The sequence below is a fragment of the Pipra filicauda genome, unplaced genomic scaffold (assembly GCF_003945595.2).
Source record: "Pipra filicauda isolate LSUMZ 115617 unplaced genomic scaffold, ASM394559v2 scaffold23_size5868930_pilon, whole genome shotgun sequence".
In the NCBI taxonomy this organism is placed as follows: domain Eukaryota; kingdom Metazoa; phylum Chordata; class Aves; order Passeriformes; family Pipridae; genus Pipra; species Pipra filicauda.
In genome coordinates this window covers 138,052-163,290 of record NW_024104354.1, presented here as the reverse complement: position 1 = coordinate 163,290, position 25,239 = coordinate 138,052, and the positions used below count along the sequence as shown (strand labels likewise).

The 25,239-nt window shown below is 41.0% G+C and overlaps 1 protein-coding gene across 2 annotated transcripts; it reads right to left on the bottom strand.

Moving 5' to 3' along the window:
- Window positions 1-2,840: 2,840 nt before the first annotated feature.
- On the bottom strand, window positions 2,841-24,454 carry IFNGR1 (interferon gamma receptor 1). Of its 2 annotated transcripts, none has more exons than XM_027746649.2 (7): window positions 24,279-24,454; window positions 13,642-13,756; window positions 13,069-13,253; window positions 11,494-11,642; window positions 10,710-10,881; window positions 9,561-9,673; window positions 2,841-3,849 (listed from the first exon to the last, which is right to left on the bottom strand). In XM_027746649.2, exons 1-7 carry the CDS (start codon window positions 24,364-24,366, stop codon window positions 3,346-3,348), a joined length of 1,326 nt encoding a protein of 441 aa, XP_027602450.1. In that variant the 5' UTR covers window positions 24,367-24,454; the 3' UTR covers window positions 2,841-3,345. The 2 variants fall into 2 exon arrangements, with proteins under 2 accessions (XP_027602450.1, XP_027602451.1); XM_027746650.2 differs by having other exon boundaries at window positions 13,069-13,241; window positions 24,279-24,453.
- Between the last annotated feature and the right edge of the window lie 785 nt (window positions 24,455-25,239).

Sequence of the window (25,239 nt, the reverse complement as noted above, 5' to 3'; positions counted from 1 at the left end):
AACTGGTTACTCCTATCCCTGAGAAAAACAGGTCTTCTCACGCAATTTTCTTTTCCTGCAATCTTCTAATGAAGGAATGCATCTATCTGCATTCCTCTTCCAGTGTGGCAGCAAAGGAGAACCTTCCAGAACGTAAAACACCTAGTGATCTCTTATGTTCACACAAATCTAAGATGCTGAGTCTTAGCTCCTAGCAGCACCAGGGTTTCCAAATGCACTGCTAAGAATGTAAATTTAATTTTCCAAGAAATTACGTGCTTCTGACAGGATCTTGGCTTTGAGGCAGATATATCAAATGGAACTACAGCTAATTCCTGCCCATCTTGGAGAACATCAATATATTTTTTGGGGGGCAAGACTGACAGAAAGAAAACAAACTACTAACTGCAAGTAGATATAATACTCTGAGCAGCTGCAAAGAAGATACTCAGCAAACTGTCTGATCAGAAACTTCTTCCCAAAACCAAGGTAACTTCACAGTTTCTATTTATCCCTTCTGAGCGAAGTTAAACAGTTACCTGACATTTATAAAGTCCTGAGGTATTTATTACAGTTCATATTTATCAACAAACCTCCAAACCCAGAAAGAAATTATATCAACTCCAAGCTCCGCACAAGACGCAGCTGCTCATCTCGTTAGCAGATAGACAGCTAGAAGCTTCAGATACAAACCACATCATTAACTGAAAGGTCAGTTCAGTTGTAGTTTCAAATGCAAATTAATGCTGATTTTCAAAAAGCCTTCTTGTAACACCAAGAGAGTTGTTTTCTGCACTTCTGCCATGGAGATACCTACACATTAATGGATCCCAAGCAGTAAGTCACTGAGCATTGCCTTCTAGGAACTCAACCCAGAACATGACATTGAAAAAGTTGCTAGGCAGTCTCACTATGTTTGAATATAATGCAGAAACAAATCACAGCCAGCTAACAAATACCGAAGTCTTTTGAGTAGGGTTTTCCATTACAGCATAACTACAAAATTCACGTGCTTGATTTGGCTTTTCCTATAATTATCAAAATCCTGCTAAGCAATCTGTTACCTTCCTGTGGGTAGTGATGTGAAAAATAGCTATTGTCTTTAAATCTTTTGTACCATTGTGGTCAATATCTGATATATGCAGGAAAGGAAGAAGCCCAGAAACTGCTGTGTAGGCTAACTTCATCTTAAGAATACTCATATCACTGAGAAATATAAGGACAGGAGTACTACGACACTGGTTTTCCTTCAAAACCATCTGCTCCAACATGTTAACACTTCTGATAATCCTATAAAAATATCTTTTAAAACAAAGATACAATTTTGTACAAATGGACTAATTTGTGTCTGTAAAGCATCCTTTTGTTCTGAACTAAGCTCCATTAACAATTACTGTAAACATATCCTACAAATAGAAAATACCTATCAAATCTTGACTAAGGGTAAATAAATGGAATGCATGGATTTTAATTATTAAAAATATATAAAAAGATAAGATCCTTATCCCTCAGTTTTCAAAACTACAATCTCTATACTACAGAATTCAGAAGGCTGTCAGATGACAATAGCTTATGAACTATAACTTACCACATTATTTTTCTGTTGTCTTTAGAGGGAGGTGATTTTGTGTAGTTCCTGAGTTACATCATAAAAAGGGGAAACATGGTAATAATTTTCAACCTACTAGAAAACATGTTTGGAAGAAGTCCTATTGATTTCTATTTAAAGATTATATTGTTCTAAGAATCATGATAAATATGCTCCAGAAGAAATAGGCTTTTGAATTTTGAAAACATTTTCTGAAGAATTTGTGCAACTACCCATTAGATATTTTTTTCCAATAATGATCAGCCAGCATGCTAATACATTCCAGAATTATCCAGAATGTGACATGGTTACGCAGTGTATTTAGGTGATCCAAATGGATGTAGCCATACTCAAATAACAGCAGTTTTAAAAACAGGTAGGTTTTTTTTAGTCACAGGACTTAAGCTACAAAGGATAATGTCTCCTGCTAATTAACTGAAATCTACGAAGCGATGATCCTGAAAGAGTCCAAAGGAGGGCTACAAAGATGGTGAAGGGCCTTGAGGGGAAGCCATATAAAGAGCAGCTGAGGTCACTTAGTCTGTTCAGCCTGGAGGAGACTGAGGGGAGACCTCATCACAGTTACAACTTCCTCATGAGGGGAAGAGTAGGGGCAGGCACTGATCTCTTCTCTGTGCTGACCAGTGACAGGACCCAAGGGAATGGCATGATACTGTTTCGGGCAGGTTTAGGTTGGGTATCAGGAAAGGGTTCTTCACCCAGAGGGTGAAGTGGTTGGGCACTGGAACAGGCTCCTCAGGGAAGTGGTCACAGCACTAAGCCTGACAGAGTTCAAGAAGCATTTGGATGATGCTCTAAGGCACATGATGTGATTCTTGGGGCTGTCCTGTACAGGGCCAGGAGTTGGGATTCGATGATCCTTATAGGTCCCTTCCAACTCAGGATATTCTATGATTCTAATAACATATTTCTAGTCACAGGAAAAACTACAAGTAACTGGTTCTTTCCCATAGTCACGAAATCCGGTTGGAAGGTACCTCTGGAGATCATCCAGACCAACCCCCCATGCCAAGGCAGGGTCACCTAGAGCAGGTGACACAGAACATGTCCAGGTGGGTTTTGAATGTCTCCAGAGAGAGAGACTCCACAACCTTCCTGGGCAGTCTGCTCCAGTGCTCTGCCACCCTCAGTGTAAGGAAGTTCTTCCCCATGCTGAGGTGCAACTTTGTGTATTTTTAGTTTATGGCCATTACTCCCTATTTCTTTAACATGGAATCAAATTCTTAAATTATACAGGAAGAGCTTATAATCATACTTGTCCTTAAAAGAAATATTAGCATTTAATTTAACAAAAAAATACTCAAGAAGACAATCAAGAGGGCACCTCCAATAATGGCAAAAACTCTCAAACGTTTCTTGCACATCTCTATCATAATCAAATAAAGGACTTCTTAAGCACTGTGTTCATTGACTTAATTTTGAAAAGGATCTGAAACAGAAGTGACTAATGGTATGTTTACTGTAGAGTATTGTTAAAAAACACAGAATACTATTTCAAATAGGAAATACTAAATTATATCATACAAAAACACTGCTAAAAGTGGTTATTATGAAATTTCCCTACATTTTTTATGCAATTTTCAGGCACTACTTTCACTTGTGTACTGGTTACTTTGGTTGGATCAGAAGAAGTACAACTTGCAGATGTTCACAATTTAACCCAGATTTTCCATAATCTTCAGTAATGCTGTTTTTCCTGAGTTAAACCTCTGGTTAAACACTTCGGTTATCCTGGTTAAACACTTCGGTTATCCTGGTTACTCAGTTGGCCTGTAAGTATTCACAGGCTGTTCTTCACCAACATCTATCATCAACATATCTAATGGAACATGAGGCTTGTCATAGCCAGAAAACTTGAAACAGCTGCTTGGAATGACTTTTTGCTGTGTTTCTGTGGGAGAAACCTCTGTACCTGAAGAGTTACTGCATATATCCATTTGGCTACTGTCAGAAATGAAGTAACTCTCTTTTACTTTGTAATTCTGTTCATCAGCATCAAAAGATACCTCCTCTGTGGTTTCCTGCACAGACTCCTCTTCTGCTTTGGCTGGTGCCTCTGGGGTAGGAACAGAAGATTCTCCTTCGCCGGAATTCTTAGGACTAACAGTTTCTTCTTCTGGCTCTATCTCCAGCAAGGTTACTTCACCGTTCACTGGCAATGCTGACTGGCCTGACATGAAGCTTATTACAGATATATACTTTCCCTCCGATTTTGGCCTTATAAGTAAGGTGTCTTTATTTAGGTTTCTCATCACACTGACCTTAAATGAAAAAAAAAAAATTACTTTCAGTTTAGAGGTTAAAAAAGGCACAAGTTGATAATACAAATTTAAGGTCATTATAAGCAATCCCAAAACAAATTTGCAAAATTAGAATCGGGCACAGTCATTAGCCTATATCCATGTTTTCCAACTGTTTCATTGAAACCTCTATGCAATTTCTCAAAAATGCTTTCTCTGTGCAAACACATTTGCAAGGATCAAACCCATTTCATGTCACCCACTGTATTTTAAGTCATTTGAAGTTTTCAATGTAAAGGAAAATAGCAAAAGAAGAAAAAGACATAGTGCTCTTCAACTGGCTAGGGAAAGCTTTCATACTCCATAGTTAATGAGTGTAACTTAACAATGACTGTAACAATTTCTGACAACTGTCTCAACTGGGAGGGGAGCAAACTTTAGAAAGAGACTGAAAATGGCACAAGAACTTTTATGTATACCTGATATCAAGCCCCTCAAGATTTGAATCAAACTTTAGTTGTTAATCAGTAGCTGTAGCTGGACAGGCATGATTAAGTAATTGCACGGTGAACATTGTATGCTTAGCTAATCTTTTATTTTAAGGAAAAGGGAAGACAATCCCGAGATGAATGGGCTGTCTGGAAGAGAGCTACCAGGAGTGAAGTCAACAGAGCTGACTTTCCCCCCCTTACTGGGGGAAAGGTAATTCTGGCAGTAGAGATCGTGACCACCAACTCACTGACCACCTACTCAAAACAGACCCCAGACTCAAATGGAGGGAAGAACTGCACATGCAGAGTAATCAGCATGAGAAGGGAGAGAGATAACTAGCAAACAGGGGGTGAAGTACTAATTTATAAAAACTTATGTAACTGTAACCAATGACTGCTGATGCCTTTTTCTGTTAAAACCTATAAATACTGTAAATTTTTGATGATCGGTGAGCCAGCCTTTTGTAGGTTACCACCTAGCTCATTACTTTGCATAAATTAGAATAAAAAATTGAAATACCTCACCTCAGTGCATGAATTGGTGCTACACACCAGGTAATGAGCCTGTGTTCAGGACAACATACCCAGTAATCGTATCTATGACAAAGTTTTCCTAGTTATTTCACGGTGTCACTAAGCACTCCCTCAAATGCTGCAACAAACTTCAATGTTTCGCTTTGAAATCCCTCCACAGGGTGATCATATGAATTCCTTCAATGGCCAGGCTCCAGCTTGTTTTAAGCAATTATGGTACGCCTTCAGGCTGTTTAGACCCTTCTAATTTTTTTTTAATGAGTTCTCAAGAAAACAAACATATGAAAAACAAAGTAGGGCAAATTTTCAGCTGTTTGATGGTGTTCCCTAAAGATAACAGAATGCCTAGGGAGAAAGAGTTAATTAATAGTACCCTTTTCCAAATTTTGTAATTCCCTACATAGATGTGTCACAGACTATCAAGTATTATAGATACGCAAATTTATTAATAAAATACACAATCCCTGTTTTTTAGATACTTTGTAAAAAATAATCTCACTGAAATTTCAGATTGAGGCAAATTAGGAAGAAAGGGATGTAGGTAGGAAGAGGAATGGGGAAGAAAAATAATGTTAAGAAAAGTTACAAACAGGCATAAAGAACCTCCCAGTCTGTATTAGTCTAAGAACTGAGAGGGCCATCAAAACCAGACGATCAACTCTAACTGTGCTATTCAAGAGTCTTCCCTGATCAAAAGGTTGTGAGACTTAAGCTTCACATTCATACCTTCACAGTGTGCTAACTTCATTAGAACTTGCCTTCATCTCTCACTTCAGCCCTGTTATCCTTCCCCTCAGTAGCCCTGATATCTGTTGATGCTACTGTGGTTTAGGCTGGATTGATGAAACCATTGCAATTTAGAAAAAACAAGCAAACAACAACCACCAGAAACCAAACAAACGCTCCCTGGAGAGCAGTTATTTGTAATCTAAGTGAGTTTTACAAACAGTTGTGTGATCACCACCAAGGTGAGACAAACCCTGGGGAATCAAGGGCTGTCACTGAAAAACTTGTAAAAAGTGCCTTAAGGTGGCTCCTGACACACTACAACCTAGCTGCCATTCAGCCATCAGTGTATCTGGATCTTCATTTTCTGTTATGTGGAGACAGTCAGAATACTATATGAAGAATATTCAGATTAATTTTCATGAGAATGCATGGAAACCACTAATTCATAAGATGCAGATGCTTAAAAGTTAGTTGCAAAAATCAGAATACAGTCAATAATGGGTAGATACTGAAAATGCTAAGAACAGCTGGTAGGATAATTGTACTATTTTTAAAACCTCTTTATACAGATATTTGAAAAAATATTGCATATTCATGCTTACAACACTGACCTTGAAGGGACCAGCATTTATATTTTTTCAGGCGGGAGGGGGTGTAGTAAAAATCTAGCAAAAATCCCAGCAAGTGACAAGAGAAGATAATTCTCTGTGTAAGATGGAATACTTGAGGAATGTGAATTAAAACAAAATATTAAAGAAACTATTGCTAAAACCTTCATTTACAGCTTTCCATCTTAAATCAATGAGTACTTCTTTCTGTCCCTTTAGGATTTTCACATGGCTCTAAAAATCACAGTCCTAAAATATGGCAAGGGATCGCCTTGTACTCTTATACAGGTCCTGCATTTCACAGTGAATATACTTAGAGAGTTTGAGGATAAAATACCTATTCCCTGTACAGCTACATCCAAGACTTCTCAAAAAGGAATCTCATTTTTCTCTTGGCAAGTTCCTGACCAACGCAAGATGGTGCAAAGGCACTCCCATTCCCATCCATGAAAGAAGGAAGCGATTAGAAGAAAAAACTCCTGGGGATTTCCCAGTACCAAAGGTTTTCTAAGAGTCACTGAGTCATGACTACGACTTAGCAATTCATACAGTTGTTTCTAGCTTCAAAGATAAGAATCACATCTTATTACACTAACTGAAATGCCATTCAAAGTATCTCAAGCAACAAGTGTAATTAAGATATGGTTGCTATTGCAAGAAAAGTATTTGCCATAGGTAAGCTAATATTTTTTCTTTTTTTCACGTTATCTAATACTGGCAAACTGACAGCCAATGAGCTTAAGATGGATGTCAGCAGTATTTCCTGGCATATGCAGGTGCTCACACAACTTCCTGTCTCCAATGAGAGCACCTGAGCTTTCAGGACTTTCACTGTCTCAAGAGACGAGGGAGATATACTGCTGAAAGCCTGGCTCAAGAATACAGATAAATAACATCTCCCAAGCAATCTGTAACACTTAGTGTAATTAACAGATTCTGTCTTAACTTTCTTTTCTAAGGACTTATCCATGTATGAATTCCCAATAATTTTCAGGTGCACATTTTCTGGAGGAGAGTTTGAAAAGTCCATTTCGAGTCTTATTAGGACGGTGACAAAAATCTGCATGGCCTTTGCATGATTTCACAACACACTAATGATGTGTAAGTTTACAAATAGAAGACTACGTTACTGCTCTATAGATGCTCACAGGAAAAAAAAAACGTTTTCGCAAAAGATAATGAAGCAGCTTCTCTCTTGTAAGATGACAATTACTTGTGGCAAGTATAAGTTAAAATTTACAGGAACAATTACAGTTTCTCTAGATGAAAAATATATGTTGTATAACTAAAAAAAACAGAGCTGCAAAGAATATCCTGATTTGGAAGGGACCCACAAGGATCAGAGTCCAACTCCTGACTCCACTGAGAGCAACCTGGAAGTTAAACAATACATCTAAGAGCATGGTCCAAATGTTTCTTGAACAATGATGGGCTTCGGGTAGTGACCACTCCCCTGGGGGACTTGTCTCAGTGCCTGACCACCCAGGTAACAATATTTATAAATAGTTATAGGTCTCCCTCAGCTCCTTAGCGATAAAGCATGATGTGAACTGCACTGTGGTACACTGGAACCTGGGAATCGCAAGATAACATATAGCCCAGTAAAATGAGCATATGGGCACACAAATGAGCTTCTATACGGTGAGCTCAAACGTGAACTTGGAGCACACATCAGAAAGCTCACAGGCATTAAGGAGCACACATTCTACTTGTGCATCCTTTAGATGTGATATCACAGTGGTACTGGGAAGCCAAAATAACTACGGATCCATTGAGCACAATGTCGTTCTGAATGAGCCATCTTTTGCTATAATGAACTTCACAAAAAATTACTCTTCTGTGCATGTAGGACATAACTACGTATTCAGACAATTACATACTGATGTGAAGATGACAAAAACTCTGCAGTGTCTCTACAGGCCCGTGTGTTTTGATATTGGGGCCTAGCTGCAGATTCCATTGTAGAGGTTTCTCTCATCTAATTTTTTGAAGTCTGCAGTGTGAACGGCTATCACCAAACTAGTCTCATGGCTCCATCACAGTCCATGGAAAGAAAAAGGAATTTTAGAGTGCATTTTGTCTGACCAGAAGTGAATATTATTTTAGAACAAGATGAATAATCTTGTGCTGCACAGGTTGATGGACTAGATTACTGCTTTATTACAAAGGGACCTTGCTCTGGCTTGTTAACCTCCATTTAGTCAGAGCAATCTCCTCCTAATGTTCTATTCCAAAGAAAGCAGGGTCCAGGGGGATCTTAGGCATTGAGCCAGCCCTGCACTATGGAGGGGTCATTTTAAAGGGTCCTGAAATTGAAGAACATGGAATCAAAGATCATGGGCTACTCTCTCTATAAGCTTTATGAGACTTCCTACACCCACTGAGAAGATACACTTCCTTTGATGACTGTTTACTACTGCCTCACATGGCAGTTCTTTAAAGCTGCGATTGTTAAGCTGTGACTAACTGGGACACCAGGAGGACCTTATAACACTACTTGTTAGACCCTCCACTCTCGCCTGATGTGAAACCAAGGAGTGCTTCTGCTCTTTAAGGAACATCCACTCTGTTTCCTAAGGACAGCTACAAGGAGCTTTTAAGATAGAGCAGCTGCTGACCTCTCTTGCCTGTGACTGCTCAGTGAGAGAAAAGACTTCCCCTAGTCGTTCTTCCCTCTTCCTACAGCTCTATTACTCCCTCCCTCCCCTTACTCTGCATAACTCTAAGAACACTGTAGCAGTTAGCAGTATTGCAATATTACCATTAAATGAAAAGAATCTCACAGCTGTCCAGTGACAGGACAAAAGGAAATGAGCATCAACTGAAACACACGGAATTTTATTTGAATGTAAGAAAAACTGTGAGGGTGTTTAAACAGGTTGCTCAGGTTGCCCAGGGCAGCTGTGGAGCCTCCTTCCTTGCAGGTATTCAAAAGTCATCTGGATATGATCCTGGGTAACCTGCTCTTGCTGAGCCTGCTTGAGCAAAAGGGTTGGACTAAATCTTAAAAGTCCCTTCTAACCTCAGTGACTTTGTGATTCTGTATCTCTGCTACTAGGATGAACACAAACCTGCCTAGGTACACACACATTGAGTTTTTAAGAACTAAATTCTCAAACTAGACCAACTACTGCTACTTCAGTTAAAAACAGACTGAAGTCTATCTCTAAAAAAAAATAAAAGGCATCTGGTTGCAGATGCTATCAGAATGTTAGACTGGCATAAATTCTAAACATCTATTACACCATGGTAAAAAAAAAACCAAATTCCCAAACAAACAAAGAAAGAGATAGGCATAAAGATGTGGTAGTTATACAAGTTAAATAGCTGGATATTAAAAACCTGATGCAGATAAGAAGTCTGAACTTACCAAAGATTTAGGCAGCTTTATGTCCTTTTTCCTTAGTCTCTTGCAGCCACAATATACCATCAAGATTACGCTCAGGCTCCCAATAACACACACAATGATGATACATAGTACACCTAAGAAGTTAAAGCAAAATTTACTAGGAAGTTTGGAAAAACAAGCTCCTGGTGTATCATTTAGAATAACTTCAGAAATTGTAGTAGCTCAGAATGCTTAGCTGTAATGCATGAACGTGTCAATTTACTACCTTTTCTTACTCAAGAAAACTTAACTGATTAAACTTTTACTGAGTAAATAAAAATTAGCATGACAGAAGATTTTCAGTTTATATAAATATAACCATGTTTTTATAGAAACAAAGGAATTTTATAACTAATTTTTTGTTCCTTAAGAGATGACAGATGGGGATGAAGAGATCTGTACATTTTCCCTGTGACAGCATATTAACTAATTACACATAGTTTATGTACAATAAAAGTAAAATGCGAAATTTTCCAAAACATAGAATTCTTAACTTTTACCAGTAAGATTCCACTAGTCTGACTCTCCTTAATGTCCTCCCCCTCACTCATACTGCACCTCTTGTGTGTACAATAAAAGCACAGCTGCTTCTATCAATTTTATCTCCTTTCTCTACTGAAATTTCAGGCCATAATAAAGTAATATTAAAAACTTCGTAAGAAGTTATCAGAGGTATGAGGTTGGGTCACTAGCTGCCTTTTGCTCTCTTAAGAGACAAATTTCATGACCACAAGTTTATAGTCGCTTCAAACTCAAAAGTCTGCATACAGTGATGAGACTGAGCAAAAAGTGAGTTGTTAGAAGACACAAAACCCACCGCATCTAACTCAGTGAATGATTCATTTGTTATTTGTTTATTACACCAATGATCAGGTGCAATGGAAACAGGTTTTGTGATACCAATGAAGCAGAAGAAGCAACCAAAATATGTCAGGGTTACTTGAAAATTGTACTTGATCTTCAAAGGTCTTTAGAACTGTCAAAGTGCACCTGGAAAAGAATGATCATACTTTCCCTGTTTTTCTATTCTCCCATAGGCATCCCATGGCTATATCAGAGCTCAAATACTTGCTAGATCAGATCTCTGGTCAGATTCAGTATTTTCTTACTATAGTTTTAAAATCCTCTTACTCAATGTCTGCTCGACAGGAACAAGAATGCAGCTTTCCTCTGATGGGGTGCCAATCATCAGTTCTTCAAAAATTCCCTTTGCTGAAACACAGTAAGTAGAACCTTCAGCAGGAACTGTGATGTTGAGGCTACATTTATCCATTGTACAGTTGTCTGCATAGAACTCTTCAATCTGCAAAAAACCAGAAGACACATTATATGATTTGACTCGAGAGAACAATGTTACAGCACCTTCCAACACTTCCAAAAACATTAAAACACTATTAGATATGTTTCCTACATTACCTATATACCTTGCAAAAGCTGTGTGAACTTCAGCTATCAGCTTACTGGCTACCTTAAGATGTTACATTTGATCAGAACATGCTATTTTCCATCTAAAATTTGTGCTGTTCATAGTCTAGATTCACATTCCTAATTCACTTATAAAACTTGAACCAGGATGCATATGAAAAAGGTAACTGTAAGTAAACATACCTACTATAATTTTTCTCAAGTTCACCCTCCATGATTGCTAAATAAACTGTTATCAATACCTTGAAAGGTAATTTTCTTAAATGAAAGGTCTCTCTAGACAAGCGAAAGGGGTTTAAAAACCATTCATTTGGACAACTAAAATCCAGACCTTCCCGTTACATATCTCACAGTAATGCACTCAACATTTTAGGATTTCAACTTTTTTCTTGGTATCTGTTTGCTCCATTTGTCATAGGAGGAAATCTCCTGTTTACGCATTTACGGTAAACAAGTGTTTTTAATCTGAGATTTTATTTTCGGAACTTACCTCATTTTCACTCTTCCGAAAAGTCACCAGGTACTCGAGCTTTAAAAAAATGTCTTCAATACAAGAATGAGGGAATAAAAGATGGTAAATATCAACCACGATTTTATCACCGTGCCTTGATAGATTCAGTTTTGGTGGTCCTATTTTTCCTGCAAGACATTGCACCATAGCACCATTAGGCCAAAGCTTTTAACATAAAGTATGTTATTTATAGTTAGCTTTCCAAACTTCATCAGAGATTTGAGAAGAATTACATGTTTATTTCAATGCTGTTAAATTGCATAGCTGTGCTCAGACCTGTCTGTTGCTTAGAAGTAGTGAAGGCATTTGGATACATTAATGAATTGGCTTCTAAAATGAAACAGATTGTCCATGAAGAATTCCACTGTTAAGCAATTCAACTCTCCTATATACATAAGGCCATAAAAATTCAGCTGACAACAGAAAAGACTAACAGCAATTTTACATACACATGAACAAGAACCAAACATGATACTGCTGACTAGATCTCACCATAAATCACCCCATCTAAAAACAATATTGTACTGAAACAAAGACTACACAAAAAGCCAAACACATCTCACCTTGAGGAACAGTACTTTGGAAACCTGATTTCCCATGGCAATGGCCTCTGTGAATTTTTGGTGTCTAATGATCTGACCGAACATGAGTTTCTTGTTCAATGGGAAAAGGACTTTTTCTCTTTTCTCCATACATGGCTACCAAGTTTCTGCAAACTGTCAAACTCAGCATTATTACCATGACTTCTGTCCCTTAGTCAAACACTAGAAAGCAGCCCCTATTTCAAGTCATAGGACCACTGGATGGGGAAGGAATCATAGCAGAAAACAAAGAGGGACTCCACTCCTTCAGCTCCAGCATTGCAGAAATCAAGCTCTACCTAAGGCATAGCACTAGTAAGAGAATTTTGTGGTCATGTTCTGCCTGAAAGGTGTATGTTGACAATGGAGCGAGCATGAGAGGAATTCTCTTGGTCTTTCCTCACTCTGTAGCATTTCCTTTGCCTGCCACACGGTACTGCAATGGCCTGGATTCTAGACACAAAATTTACTTTTACAGTATTGATGTGAAAGACTGATTTTTCCCAAAGTAGCCCAAAGGATTTACATGAAGAATTGGTAACTTAGTTATCCAGGTACAGTGATATCCCACAGCTTCTAGATAGTACCCAGTACCAAAGTTGTCAGTACATGGCATTATAGTGTCAAGCAAGGCATAACTACTTCGGTCATGCCTAAAGGTCCATAGTGTCCGGTGACAGTTTCCTGCCCTAAATTGGTGTCTGGGACAGCAGGGAAGAATAAGGAAAGGATTCACAGAGTGCACCACCAGTATCGCCTTCTTGCCTTTAGATGTTTTGAAATAAATATTCAGATACCACAGCATCAAGGCTAACAAGTACTATGGAATCCTACTAAACAATCATCAGGCTTTGTTTCATCGCGGCTTTAAGATATTCCCAAATGAGACACAATAACACAACAAAAAAGGATAATTATTAACTTTCTAAATTTTGGGAAAAAATTAAAAGGTTTAGGTTATGATGCAACTTACCATGCCTTTGCAAAATAAATTCATTTGTCTCAACATATTCAGACTGTTGTGACCCAATAATAGCTTTAAGTCGAAGCCAGTGAGACGAATAAGGCTCACATATTTCCCCTGAGAGATCACAAAAATGAGCTGAAGTGTTCACACAAGTTGAGATGTTCTTATAGTCACCAAAACTGTAAAACAGACTGAGTAATAGTTAATACAATTCCAATTGCAGAATACTGTACAATACACTTCCTACCACAAAAAACTGTGAGCGTGGCCAGGTACTGGCAGATCGCCCAAGCAGGTTGCACAGTCTCCTTCCCTGGGGATAATCAAAAGCTGACTGGATGTGGTCTTGGACGACCTGCTTGGGCAAAGGGGTTGGAACAGATGACTTCAAGAGGTCCCTGCCAACCTCAACCATCCTGTTATTTGACTTAATTTTGCCTTAATTTACACTTGGACAACCTTCGCCCTACACGACTTCACTACATAGACACAAAACTGACTGAAATTTAATGACTGACTGCTTTTATGTGCTTCCAGAGAATATAAGGTACAGGAAATGACAAAATAGTAAGAACTTACTTGTAAGGCTTGATTTCCACAATAAAATGAGGAGTTTCAGACACAGGTGGATACTGCCAATGCAAAAGAGTTTTGAAATTTTCAGATCTTACTACAATCTCTGTTGGTGAAGGCACTAGAAGAAAGAGAACAATTGCACTTTGATAAACAGACCTATTTAAGTACAAGAACAGTCAAATGCACTCCTAAGTTATTCAGAAAAGGCAACATGGTAGGCATAAAAATCACAAATACTTCCCCCCCCGATGAACTAGTTTGTCACCAGTACAAACACATAAGAGCCCTGTAAGCTGATTTATTATTCTCTTTCCTACGGAGACAGCTTTCATCCTGTTTGCACCCCAGAACATCAAATAACCCATGCCCGTTGAAAGCAAGTCCATCAGATAGCCCATATCAGGTTCATAAGCAGTGATGATTATACGCCTATGTTGGTATTTTACAGATATATCAGCAAGACAGATAGTATGAATTTACTCAAGTTAGAGGAGATTAGCCCAGCTCCTGTAGGTTTCTCTTTCCATTCAGAAATTCAATTGGAGCAAGTGGAGGGTGAGGGGGGAGATACCAAAGCTGCACTATCAAGGCCAAAAGACAACAGGCCTGCTGGGGAAAGCCTGGATTCAACATGAATTTCTAACAATGACTTCTACCACTCCAGCAGTATTTTCAGTAACATGTGATGAGAAAAATGTATTACAAACATTTGTAAGGAATTTGAACCCTGAAGCTATAATGTAGTTCCATATACAAGAAAGCATTCAAAGTACACTTAGTAAACAGCATCTGAGGCAATGTAGTAAAATAGCACAAAAATAAAAAGCAGCATTGACAGTTTTCCTTGTGCAGTAAGTATCTCTTCTAAACACAGTGACACAGGGATATCAAGGGAGCGGCTGCAGGGGAAGAAAAATTACAGGATCCTGTAACCATTGAAGGCTGTCAGGAAGAGAAAAGAAATGAAGGTCACTCAACCAACTTTAACTGTTACTTCTCAGCTTCTCAATGCCTAGTTTATCATCTTTAGTAATCTCAATATAGCTTGTATGAAATGTTGACAGGTAACTCATATTTGATCTGCTCTAGGCTGCTGCTTGTTCACAAAGCAAGTGCTGCAACTTCACTCTGTGATATTTTGAGGGAAAGTAAACAATTTTCACATCTTAAGAGCAAGACCACAAATATAACACATTACTGAAAGTAATACACAGAGGCTGAGATATGCTATCAACCACCAAGGTTTGATACATGTAACATAGATACTCCGTAAATGGTTCTGTGGTTTATGCTTTAGTACGTACAAAAGTGGTATTTCAGCTATTGGAAAAAAAGAAACACAATCATCAAATTCACAACCACATGAAGAAAAAGGTGACAAGTTGACAGAAGAGGTGTCAAGTACACAAATGTTACTTCAAATATGCAGTTTTAAGGCACAGTGTAGTTAGCCTTACTAAATTTAACTTTTGTGTACTATTATACAAATAAAACCGCTTAACAAAAGGGGTTGACCCTTCAGAGAACTGAAGACAGTAGTAGATGTTACACTAGGACCCTTCCATCATCTGCCAAAGGTTTGGGAAGGATACCGCTGACTGGACACTAGCCACTATCTCAGTGTACAAGAAGGGCATGAGGAAAGACCCAGGAAACTACAGACAACCATCAGGAACAATCAACAGGAGTTCACAAAGTGAAAGTACGTTTAACTGATTTATTATCCTTCTACAATAAAGTCATCTGCCTAGTGGATGAAGGAAAGGCAGTAGATGTACTTTTTCCAGATTTTAGTAAGGCTTTTGATAGTGTCCCTCACCACGTCCTGAACAAGCTGTGGCATGTGCAGGTTCACAGTGCACTGAATGAAGAACTAGCCAAAGGGCAGAGCTCCAAAGCCTGCAGTGAACAGAGCTGCATCTGGCTCATGACCAGCAGTGTTCCTTGGGGCTCAATCCTAGGGCCTGTTCTGTTCAGTATTTTTACCAATGATATGGATGCAGGAGTTGAATGCACCTTTGGCAAATTTGCCAGTGATACTGTAATGGGAGGTGTCGTCGACCTTCGCAAGGCATGTGAGGCCTTGCAGAGGGATCTAAGCAAATGCTCTTTATTGTCCAGCTCACAGCCACTTTACTCAGACTGGCTGACTTCTAATCGTTTCTCCTCCAGCCAGTCCAGAGATCGAGCCTTGGGACACCCCAGCCTCATTTCATTCAGGCATCAAGAGTCTAGACCACAGAGGACATTGTGGATTTTCAAAGTTCTAATGTCTAATCTTTCTAGATGCTACTTCTGTCTATTGCCAATTAAAATGTATAATACTTTACATGAACACTGTTTTACTTAACCCATGATGAAGAATTTTTTTTAAACATTACACCATGTTCTATGTTGTTCAGCAGGCAAAATTGGAAGATGATGACATCAGCTAGTGCCACAAAGGTCACTTTTAAACATAAAACTCCTTTTAATTTATAATAAAGACAAATGCAGCAACACTCAAACCATGACAAAGGCGTAAACTCCAACAGTGAGAAAGTGTGGAAAAAGTGAGAAGAAAACTGATCAGCAATTCATGTTGTGATGCATTATACAAAACACTCAACAAGTACTAGTTTTCCTCCAGTTCAAATGAAGTGATTTCCATCCCCACTTCACCTTGCCTTGTAAGACAGCAATACTGGCTGATAAGAAGCCAATAGACATGGCAGCAAGAACACTCAATTTCACAGAAATTGAGATGTGTATGTGCATTGTAAAACAACATAAAAGAAGTCCAGACAGCAACTCTACATCCAGAGAATAAAGGAATAAAAGAACAGAAGGTGAGTCAGAGTTACAATTTTTTTAAGCAAACTAAAAGAAATTAAAATGTGCTTGGATTTTGAGGATAAAGAACTGGAATGCTGGAAAGCAAAGGTAGAAGTAAGAGAGGGGTAAAAGCAAAGACAAGCATGGTCGCAGGGTGACCTAGAAGTTGAGCATTTAACAGAAAACAGATGTGGGAATGCAACTGCACAGTTTATCTTAGCAAACTCACACCTGCATCAGCTTATAACTTGGACAGAAATATATTTATTTATACATATAAACAATCCAGATTACTGCTGCCATATGCCATGGCAAAGACCCTGCAGGTGTGACTACTGTGGGATGTCTGTATACAAATAATCAAACATCTTCTCAATGTGCCATTATCTTAACTAATGTACTTAAGATTAAATACACATTTACATCTTTAGCAAACTTGCACAGCAGACATTAAGGAAATAGATGTGTGAGGAAATAAAATGCCAAACTCCACCAGAAGTGGAGTTTTTTTTACTGCAAGTATCTGCTGCTGCTTGATTTCAGGTTGCTAAGAAATAAGGGGGATGTTGGGTTGGGTTGTATTTTTGTTCAAAGTAACAGAAACAAGCGTAGCTAGTGGTATCTTCTAAGACTAAGACACTAGTTACAACTAATCCACTACTTACACACAAGATATGATGCAGTTCTGCTTCAAAAGCATCCATCACAAAGTCAGAAAATGCTTGCTTTTATCTACAAGTGTAACTTGTGAAGAACAAGTCTAACTTGTCTTATTTAATACATTCACTTCCCCAAGTCAAGAACACCACACTGCACATCTCTCACAAATCTCAGCTGGGTCAGACATATGCAGGCCATATAGACACAAAGAAAGATTTCTATAGTAGTTGAAACTTGACTATCTTTTTCACTTCTGAATAATACTACCTATGGAAAGTACTTACGAAATACAAGTTTGAAGCAGCCATATATCCAATAAAATCTATTCTTAAAGCATATGCAGAAGGACTTAATGTTTTTTTATATATGTAGATGTTCTAGTTGTTCATTGAGCTTCAGCAATTCATTGCCCAACAGCAAAAATTAGTTCACTGAACTGGACAACTGAGAGGCGTAAAAACGAGACAGCCTTTCAGCTGATGTTTATACCTTATGCAACACTGAAATTCCTTCTCTCATTCTGGCAGAGGCCACGAGGCATTCCTGTATACTCAGAGGCTTTCATCATCACTGTTCACGAAAGTGGAATTTAACTGGAAGTGCAATAATGCACGTAACAGAATAGGGCCTGATTAATCCAAATGCAGACTTTACTGTACAGCTGAGACAACAGTGACCCGAAGAGCCAGAGAGTTGATTTACGTTGTATGTGCCTTTTAAACATCATTTAGACACTTAAATACAGATAGAAAGCACAAATTGAAAGCTTAAAAAGACTGAAAAAAAACCTAAGTAAAAACATCTTTTGAAAGCTTGCTCCTTTTTTAGATTTCCATTAAAAACAAACTAATCCTTATAATCTGCAAGTGATACATCATACGAAACCAGTTTTAAGCCACTTCAATAGGCCAAGAGGGACAACAGCTTGAACTCTGCTGTGGATTCATGCCAAGTGGGTAACTCATCATTTAAAGACAGCCAGCTGCAACGCTAACAGATCAGTCCCTTCTGGGCCCCTGACTGGAAAAAGTGTGCCTCCCTTGTGCCAGCCCTGTGCTCTACCTGAGCTCACACATCCACTTTAACTCCACCCAGAAAGGGTAGAAGTTTTGATTACTTCACAAACGTAAAAAAGTCCTTCTCCTTAGCTTTCACCATTACTGAAAATGAAGACAAGGGAAAAAAGATCAGAGAAATTTGTACTACCCAGAATGCTTCCGCAAGACTCTGCAGCCATACACAGTGAAGAAAAAAAAAATGGAAAAAAAAGGGGACAAAAAGGCAGCCAATACTCTGAAAAGTGGATTCAGAAGGCAGCAAGTCAATGCTAAGGATGAAAAATAGCAGATAAAAAGAATTCAGTGTCTCTGAAGGCTGCATTTCCTTTGTGTTTTTTGGACTTGAAGGGTTTGAGACAGTGACATATTTGATTGGGATGTACTAGATTGAATTTATAGCTGTTAGTGCTGTTTAGCTAGCAATGAGCAGGCCCCTGTGCTTGCCATGGGGCTCGCTTTCCTGACAGTATTTAAGAGTCTAGTGCTCGTTGCTTTCACTGCTTGCCATACTACTTATCAGCTTCCTGTATTCCTTTCCTGGGAACATTCTCATAACAGCCAGAGCAATGCACCAGGGCTGGCAGGTGGCCAGGGTATTGCTGCTGCTTTCTATGTTCCTGTACTGGACAGGAGCTTTGATGTGAACTTGAGTTGAAGGTACTGTTACATGTGAATGAGTCCAAAATGGAGCAGAGATCCACCTGCAGCCCATGGAGGACTCCATGCCAGAGTAGGTGGATGCTGAAGGAGGATTGACCCCGTGCTGAGCAGGTTTACTGGCAAGACCTGTGACCCCACTGGAGACACATGCTGGAGCAGTTTGTAAAGAACTGCAGCCCGGGGGAAGGACCCACACTGGAGAAGTTCAAAGAGGACTGTCAGTGGAAGACCATGTTGGAGCAGAGGAAGCAAAGATTCCCTTGCAGACCATGATGAAGACCGTGGTGAAGCAGGCTGCCCCATGAAGCCCATGGAGGACCATGATGTGGATTACACTAATGGCAGGCTCTAGCAGGAACCCCTTTTTGTAGCCAGGCTCTGGACAAGGGGAGGAGTTCATTGCAATGTTAAACCCAATAACCTAGCACAAAAGGACCAGGGGTGAAGATTGTAATGAATGTGCCTTTAAACTGTTGTAAGCCATGATTTGTGTTACAGGAATTACTATAACAAGAACCACCAGAAACAACCGAGAAGCCTTACAAGAAACAGTTGCAATGCAGCAGTGCCCTGACCTGGCTTTGGTGCTCACTAATTCTAAGTAACACATCACCCCTCCTGACCCAAGAGAACATCACAACAGAGGCCAAAAGTCATGGAGTAAATGAGTTCAACAGACATTTTATGGACATTTTGCAGGGGTGGTCTATAGGCTAAGGGAACGATACCTGTGCATTATATCAAAGAATGGGAAGGGTGCTGGTGGTTAATGAAGCTACACTAATAGTGTGGGACCTGGGCATGAGGTAAATGGTATGGATATGGGGTAGAATGTGCTGGTTTTAGCTGGGGTATAGTTAAAATTCTTCACAGTGGTGGCATGAGGCTGTGTTTTGGATTTGTGCTGGACACAGTAACGATAATATAGTGATGTTTTTGTTATTGCTGAGCAGCGCTTACACAGAGCCAAGGCCTTTTCTGCTTCTCATACTGCCACACTGGCAAGAAAGTTGGGTTTGCGTGGGAGGCTGGGAGGAGACACAGCCGGGACAGCTGACCCCAACCGACCAAAGGAATATTCCAGACCATATGATGTCATGTTCAGTATATAAAGCAGGAGGAAGAAGGAAGAAGTGGGAGGGACATGTTTGGAGTGATAGTGTTTGTCTTCCCAAGTAAACATTACATGTGATTGAGCCCTGCTCTCCCAGAGATGGCTGAACACCTGCCTGCCTATGGGAAGCAGTGAATTAATTCCTTGTTCTGAACACCTTTTGCTTTCTCTAATAAACTGACTTCATCTCAATCCATGAGTTTTCTCACTTTCACCCTTCTGATTCTCTTCCCATTCCCTCTGGGGGGGGAGTGAGCAAGCAGCTGTTTGGGGCTTGGTGGCTGGCTGGGCTTAAAACCATGACAAATAGTCCACTAATCATTTAGATCCTCATTTCAATCTGTTCTGAATCAAACAAAATTGGTCTGTACTAAAGCAGAGCACAGCCATCTGGGGGCTAGAAGAGAGCTAGGAGCACTGCCCAAAACCATAGGACAGAATCTGAGCAGGAAGGGGTCAGACCTTAGCACAGGCTACAGGAGCACAAGCACCTGTCATGGCAAGAAGTGGAAAATGGCTGTCAGAGAAGGGTCTGTGCCCCCTGCCATGTTCTCCTTCGAGGTAGCACACCTGGGTTAGCATGCACCCCACCCCTTCTATGTACACTTCTGGCAGGCCAGGCACTAAACAGCCCATTCCTGCTCCTGTCAGACTGCTGGAAGGGAGACTGCCTGTCAGCTGGCTTTGGTGGGGAGCTTGGCAGACTGGCACACACCAAGCAACAAAGTGCTGAAGAAATTTTGTGCCTGCTACTTGCCCAGCCTTCTCTTAAGTGGCAGAAGCCACACAGTGTATGTGGAAATGCTTGCATGTGCTTGCCTTCACTCACTTTCATTTATCCCTCCAAAAGAAACACAGGACATACATTACTCTTGTAATGCCACTCCTGTACCTTGATGGTACTTACTTGACAAAGTTACTACAAACATGCTTAAATTAATGCATGTAACAGCAATTCTATGCAGAAGGTTCTACCAGAAGTTCTCAAAAGATCTTAAATTCAAAAAATAATTAATTTACAAATGAAGGGAGTACAATGACCAGGGGTAAAATTTAAAGCTTCTTTTTTTTTTAATATTTAGTGAAATGAACATAAATTATTTCATAAGAATCGAGGACAAACACTATACATAGTATTTACAGCATTTTTACAGCTTCTATTTACCACAGGATTTTATTTTCTTTGGGCTCAAAGGTTTGACACTGTTCTATAGAGCTTTTAAAAGCACTGTTTATGATAAAAATCTCCACAAGATGGTAAGCTGTATGGAGATGAGAGGCAGACTCATATCACCATCTTAAAAAAACACAGCAAGTTGCACAGAATGGACACTAAAAAAAATGATGTAATAGTAGAAGCTAAATATTGTTTTATCTATTTTATGACTATTCTTCACTTTTATTATAGATGAGAAGTCATTATAATAGATGATATCTAAACACATAACTTTCTACCATATAATTTGTTTTTGTTTTCAGCTGGACAGACAATTGCTATGACTGCCAGTAACCTGAACCATAAAAGAACAAATCAAGACCACCATGATTATCACATATAACAGGAAGTCAGCTGCGCAAATGAACTACACATGCCCTTGGAAATCTGGCTTTCAGTGTGCAAAAAGCACCTGAACTGCTACCACAGCATCCAAATCTTCTTCTAATACTGTAATCTTGACCAGAGACCTCCTCTTGCAGGATACTAAAATAGAGACTGAGAGTTCCCATCAACAAGTGCCTAGCTCCACTGAGGAGTCACAGTTTGCATCAATGCAAATACACTAGACACTCAGTTGCAGGGAATGCAGGAGGTGTTGCAACACCTGCTAGGTTGTCTGGCTTTTCTAAGGAAAATGGTGTCCTACAACAGAATGTGAGGATGACTGGGCATTTCTCCATTACATACTCAGTCTTGAGATAAGTATTACACTACTGGCATACGGAAAGCCCTGCTAAGACTTAAGAAAAAAAAAATCATACAACTGTTGCCAATGAAATTCTGGATTCCCCAGTACAAGAGAGACATGGAGTTCCTGGAGTGGGTCCAGCAGAGGGTTCAAAGTTGTTCAAGGGACTGAGGTATCTCTCCTATGAGTAAAGCCTGAGGTGACTGGGTCTTTTCAGCCTCAAGAGGAGAGGACTGAGAGGAAACTTCATCAATGCTTACAAGTCTCTGAAGGGAGGGTGTCAAGAGGATGGAGCCAGGCTCTTCTCAGTGGTGCTCAGCAATAGGACAAAAGGCAATGGGCAGAAACTGATGCACAGGAAGTTCCATATGAACATGAGGAAGAACTTCTTTACTGTGCTAATGACCATGCACTGGAACAGATTGCCCAGAGGTTGTGGAATCTCCTTCATTGGAGATATTCAAGAACCGTCTGGACATAATCCTGTGCCACGTGCTCTAGGATGACCATGCTTGAGCAGGGAGGTTGGACCAGATGTGGTCCCTTCCAATCTGACCCATTCTGTGATTCTGTGAGTGAAAGCATCATAAACATCCTTCAGACCTCCCCTTGTACTTCAACTCTTCCACTGTAAGTCAGCGAATCTGCTTGCATCAATATAATCATGATAAGAACATTGTATTAGTCATTACACATTCAACTAATATACAGCAATATCAATTAGAATTCACTTCATGATTTTTTTTTCACTGAAAATGTAAGTTTTTACTTAAATGATGAAGTCTCTGAAGGGCATAGTTATAACTGGCTGAGACCAACCCGAGTGCAAGTCACCAGGAAAATGCTGCTTGTTTTCAAAACCTAACTCAGAAGCATATTCTGCTCCTTTGAGCTGAGGGTTTGCTACACTCATAGGCAGAAAGACGAGATTTTTGCTTCTAGGAAGCTTGCTACATCACCTACACCACAGCACTGCCTGTAGTCTTACACAGAGTACATGTGTTGTGCTGGATTATAGCAGGTTTTTTTTACAAGTGATTTACTGGTATTGTGTTTTTTACCTTAAAAATGCTTAATACAATGTAGAAATGGCATAGTTTACTAGCAATAAAAGCAAACCCTTAAAAGAAGTTAAGTCAGATCATGGAAGACGGTATTTAACATACCAAGTAATCCTACCACTCAAATGTGGAAAAGAGGGGAGTTTCCCCTGCAAGATTTACACGTTAACAATCAGCCACCAACTCATACAAACTGGATAGTCAAGATGTAAACTATCAAGGGACAAGAAAGCAGGCAGATTACCATTTTTAGTACTCTTAGTCCACATAAGATAAATTTAAATAGACTTCCATATGGTGTGGCCCATCCCCAAGGGCAAGCAAGTTCAGTCACTTCACCTGGGTATGGCTCTAAACTCCAGGACATCTCCGTTTGCAGAATCCAAGGAGCCTGGGCACATAGCCAGCATTTCTGTGACCTACTGCATGTAGCATTTTAGGTAAATGGATCTTGCTTTGTATGTGAAGCTAAGGAGAACACTGCTGCATTCATCTAACGTGTGGGCATGCTTCCTATATCGAGTCCTTTCATGAAGGGCATGATGTGCAACACCTGTATACAGCTCTCAATACTGCTAAAAATTAAATCCATGTTCTCGTTTGACTTTGGATAGCAATCCCTGGTTTTAATGAGCTGTTCCAGTTTGAATGTAAACTTGAAACCTGACCATTTCTCTCATAATTTACTTGCCGCATCTCTGCACAGCTCTCCGCTGGCCAGCCACCCCTTCTCCCCGCCAGCACTTGGCCGAAAGGTTCCCCCACACGCGTGGTCCAGGCCACGAGCCCGATGCCTTATTTGCGCTCCCCAGTCCCGTGCTCCCCATTTTTCGCACTGAAATTCCCAGCTTCTCTGGACATGTGAAGTTATAAAGCACAGTGGAGCACGCCTGTTCGATGCACAGCCTGCTCTGGCTTTGCGGAACAAGACGCCCAGACACCTGAAACAAGGGCTGATGCCAGCACCGCACGGCTGACGGTGCCGCGCTCCCACAGCCGGTGCGGGCGCTACGAGACGGCCTCTCCGGTAAGGCCGAACCGAGAGCGGGCTCGGCCGGCGCCGGGGCTCCTCGGCGGGACAGCACGGCACCGCCCCGGGGAACAGGGGGGCGACGCTCAGCAAAGTGGGGCGCGGTTCCCCCTCGCCGCCGCCCGGCTGCTCGCACTCCCCCGCGCCCGCAGGGGGCGGCGGCAGGACACGGGCCGGCGGCCCCACCGGCAGCGCTCGGTCACGGAGCACTCCGGGACGGGGTGCGGCACCGCCGGTCCCGCCGCCCCTCAGGAGATCCCTGCTGACCAGAGATAGATCGGTCGGCCTGCCCCTCCCCTCCCGTCCCGTCCCATCCCACCCCCGCCCGCCCGTTACCTGCGGGCGGCAGCTCCCCGCGGGAAGCCGCGCTCCGGCGGAGCGCCAGCAGCGCTGTGAGCGCCAGGAGCAGCGGCGGCACCCGCATGGCGTCCGGCCGCGCCTAGGGGGGACCAAGGGCAGACGGCCCCGGCTCCTCCTGCCCCACCGCGGCCCGCTCGCCTCCACCCCGCCCCACTGCGGCGCCTGCGCCCGGCCGGGAAGGGGCGGGATGCCGGCAGTGAAGGGGCGGTGCGGAGGTCACTGCCGGGCGGTGCCTGGGGGGCGCCGCGGGAAGGGGCGGAGGCGGGGGTTGCGGAGCCACGGAGGCGGAGAGGGTTGTGGTTTGGAGTTGGCCTCGGGCCGAAGTGATAAACGCGGATGTCGGCGTCTGCGATGCCTGCCCTGACTCTGTTAATGCTGTGTTTTAAGTGCTGTGTCATATCTGTCAGCCCCAGCCGCTGGAAAAGCCTTGTCCTCCTCCTCGTCGTGTTGGGACTTGTGCTCTCTCCCCATTTTTAAAAAAACCGCAAAGCGTTTACCCTGTGGAGTGTTTCAGAAACGGTACTCTGAATTAATACATGTAGAGGAATCCTAATTTATGGTGAGAGGATTTATTCTATTTTTGCAAATGTGTATACACTTCAAAAAATTGAAGTGCTGCAAAAGCAGGATGGAGTCTTCAACTTTTTCCACCCTCCTGTTTCTATGTCTCCTATCCAGTGTCCCAATGCCAGGTAATTCTGCACCTTAACCTTTCAGACTCGAGGCCACCCTGGGCCAGATGAGTAGATGAACACAGAAGAAACCTCTTCTGCTGCGCACCACCCCAGCTGTGAGAAGGATGTAGCAACTTTTTAAGCCCCTGTCAGACATTCTGCAAATGACACATTTTGTAAACCTAAAATGGAGACACCTTGAGGGATCCTTGACACCTGCGCATCTCAGGCATTCAAGGAGACAGAAAGGAGGAAACAGAGCC